Source organism: Lygodium microphyllum, chromosome 21 (assembly GCF_053477565.2).
Source record: "Lygodium microphyllum isolate KBCC chromosome 21, Lygodium_microphyllum_v1.1.10, whole genome shotgun sequence".
Lineage (NCBI taxonomy): Eukaryota > Viridiplantae > Streptophyta > Polypodiopsida > Schizaeales > Lygodiaceae > Lygodium > Lygodium microphyllum.
In genome coordinates, this window is record NC_141155.1 from 26,029,511 (window position 1) to 26,032,738 (window position 3,228).

General features: G+C 43.8%; 1 protein-coding gene across 1 annotated transcript; it reads left to right on the top strand.

Moving 5' to 3' along the window:
- Positions 1-599: 599 nt before the first annotated feature.
- On the top strand, positions 600-2,898 carry LOC148017830 (uncharacterized). The gene is made up of 6 exons (XM_087662174.1): positions 600-892; positions 980-1,029; positions 1,158-1,284; positions 1,379-1,489; positions 1,849-2,039; positions 2,239-2,898. Exons 1-6 carry the CDS (start codon positions 646-648, stop codon positions 2,716-2,718), a joined length of 1,206 nt encoding a protein of 401 aa, XP_087518300.1. The 5' UTR covers positions 600-645; the 3' UTR covers positions 2,719-2,898.
- The last annotated feature ends 330 nt before the right edge of the window (positions 2,899-3,228 follow it).

The window sequence follows — 3,228 nt, forward strand, 5'->3', positions numbered from 1 at the left end:
TAGCCCTACACATTAATACCTTTTTAAGTTTTTGCATGGTAGTGTCTTCAATGTTCACCTTAAACCTTAAATCTTGATAGTGCTCTTCAATGTTTTAGCTTGAATCTTGACATGCAATGAGAATTCTTAATTGGGATTCGACAAAGAGCTTTGGGCAAAAGAGAACAGGGACTGAGAAAAGGTGGGTTTGCTTGACCCTAGAACTTGTTCACCTTGAGAAATATGTTTTTAAAATTCATGTATAAAATACCGTCTCAGTAGAGGTTCCTTCTCCGATGATGATGAAAAAGATTTACTTTCTCTTCCTCAAAATTTTCTCCCCAAACCCTGCAATAGAAGAAACGTAAGAAGTTCGAAATGAAAGCAGAGGATTGCAATTTGAGAGAGAGAGAGAGAGAGAGAGAGAGAGAGAGAGAAGAAAGCAACTAATACGAGTATTTCAAAAGAAAAAGGCTAACCAGATAATGCACGTCCAGCTTTTTGCAGCCGCTTTTTTCCCCCGTGTTCCTTACAGTTGCATGTCTTTTTTGTTTTTCTTTTTGTACTCCCTGTTATATAAATCATAAAAGAAAGCGATCAAGAGAAGAAGGGTTAAGAATCATAGGGGGGGGGAGAGAGAGAGAGAGAAAGAGAGAGAGAGCGAGCATGGCGCATCAGCAACAGCTCTGTAATTGGAGGCTTGTGGTAGGACTGTGCCTTCTTCTTCATCTTCAGGCTAGTCATGTTAATGGAGCGATAATTCCTCGTGGGAGTGTGAAGGTGCAACGTAACTATGGGAAGCTGCGGGAGGGTACTCGTGTGTCTCTCGTCACGTTGAAGCGAGGTCCCCTTCGCCTCTCTGCCACAAATTGGGGCGCCACCATCACCAACCTCTACTTACCGGATTTCTATGGTAAAATCTCGACATATGTATGCGAGAGAGAGAGAGAGAGAGAGAGAGAGAGAGATGAAACGGCCCGTCTGAATATATCCTGTGCAGGCAAAGAGGCAGACGTTGTGCTTGGACTGAGCTCCTTTGAGGAGTACCATGTGAGTCTCTTTTCTCCCCTCTCTTCTCTTTTTTGGAGAATTATTGTTATTAGTATATTGTGGTGCGTTTGAACTTAAAGAGCCTCCTATTAATTCGTCTTCTTGTTGGATTGATTGTTTTGATGTAGAATGGGAACTCCCCTTATTTTGGGGCACTCGTTGGAAGGGTGGCAAATAGGATTGCCAATGGCACCTTCGTACTCGATAATGTGAGATACAATCTCACCACAAACGAAGGGAACAACACTCTTCATGGTGCTCTCTCTCTCTCTCTCTCTCTCTCTCTCTCTCTCTCTCTCTCGTGATCGGATCGACCATAATTTACCTTTAAACCTTTCTTTTATTGTAGGTGGGAAGATTGGGTTTAACAAGGTGCTTTGGAAGGTCCACACAAAGGTAGATAAGCTAACCGGTAGCCCTAGCGCCACTTTCACATATCACAGTTTCGATGGTGAACAAGGTAAGCTACGTGATCTCTTACATAGCTTGGAGCGTTATTAGATGTAGAATATTTGATGATCAAAAGTTTTTCAATGTAGTAGACTTAAAAGATGTGTTAGGATGAGATCGAGGGTTGAGTATAAAGCACTGCATACAATTGAGGTTTTAAAAATTGTAAGGTGTAGTAAACCAAAGCTAAAATATTGAAATTCACAAAGTCTTGAATTAGAAATGTGTCAAGTCAATGTAATTTGATTCAAAAGTTGTTCCTCAATGTAAAGTCAATTCTTTAGTAAGACTACCACAAAGAATATTTGTTTTGTGAACAATGTCAATTTATGTATCTTGTGGGTCTAAAAAGAGATGTGATACTTACAGGGTTTCCAGGGGACGTGAATGTAAGTGTGACATACAAGCTAACAAAGCCAATGGAGCTAGTGATAGAGATGAGGGGCCATGTGGGGAGGAAGGCGACACCGGTGAATTTGGCACAACACACATATTGGAACTTGGGGGGCCATGCAAGTGGTAGCATCCTCAACAATAGAGTGAAGATAGCAGGGAACAAGGTTAGTGTTTGCAAAGGCTTTCAACCACATAACACAAGTGAAGGAATGTCTTGATTTGGAAAAGAGTATTTTCATGGATATAGAGTAAAGAAAAGTTTCTAAAGCTTAAAAGCTCGAAAGGAGGCACGACTGTTTGGTATTTCGGAAATTCATTAAATCCTATTTTAAAATTTGTTGTTCACTGGATATAAAAAACGAGGTGACGGAGGTGGATAGCGAGCTCATCCCAACGGGGCGGGTGCTGCCCGTCAAGGGCACGCCGTACGACCTAAGGCAGGGGGCCCGGGTAGGATCCCGGGTGGGCCAGATAAAGGGCGGCTTCGACATCAACTATGCCCTGATGGGCGGCGGGCCCCACAAGCTGCTGGGCCGCCGCCATCTCAGCTTCGCGGCCAGCGTCCAGGACCCCACCAGCGGCCGCTCCCTAGCGCTTTACACCGACCAGCCCGGCCTCCAGTTCTACACCGCCAACCAGCTCCCCCGCGACGGCCTCAAGGGCAAGCGTGGCGCCGTCTATCGCCCGCATGCCGGCCTTTGTCTGGAAACCCAAGGCTTCCCCGACGCCGTCAATGTGCCCTCCTTCCCTTCCGTCATCGTCGAGCCTTTCCACACCTACCATCACACCATGTTGTTCCGCTTCCACGTGACCCCCCCCTTACACCACAATGCCACCTCTTAAACAACCCCCCTTATATAGACTTACACCGTCTAGCCTCTCTTTTTCATCCATAATTTTCATCAAGAATATATCTATATATGGCATCCACACATTGGTGGACCAATGCCATCAATATATTTGCAGTGGAGATAATAAGTGGGAAGACTACTTTCTAACCATCCGTTTCTTCAAAGCTAAGAATCTTTTTTGCATCCATAGCCTTAAAGCACATGGCTACGTGGGAAGAGTACTTTCTAATCATTAGTTTCTTCAAAGCTAAGAATCTTTTTTGTATGCATAGTCTTAAAGCATAGCCACGTGCAAGTGAAAGGACTTGAACACGTAATTTAATGGAGTTCATGTAAGACGGTCACATACTTGTTAAAAAGTGAAAAGCAAGTATAGTGGGAAAGATAGGGAAATGCAACAAAGAGAGAGAAATCCATGATAACGTCTAACACGCCCAACAGGTCGATGCCATGTAACATTACTTATGCTGTAAAAATTACATAGCCTAGTGAACAGAATCTG

What these genes read in the sequence shown, in the direction of transcription:
- LOC148017830 (XM_087662174.1), top strand. Translation starts at nt 646, where the DNA reads ATGGCGCATCAGCAACAGCTCTGTAATTGGAGGCTTGTGGTAGGACTG. An exon ending in CTACTTACCGGATTTCTATG is followed by an intron (nt 893 to 979) that starts GTAAAATCTCGA and finishes TATCCTGTGCAG; the next exon opens with GCAAAGAGGCAGACGTTGTG. An exon ending in AGGGAACAACACTCTTCATG is followed by an intron (nt 1,285 to 1,378) that starts GTGCTCTCTCTC and finishes CTTTTATTGTAG; the next exon opens with GTGGGAAGATTGGGTTTAAC.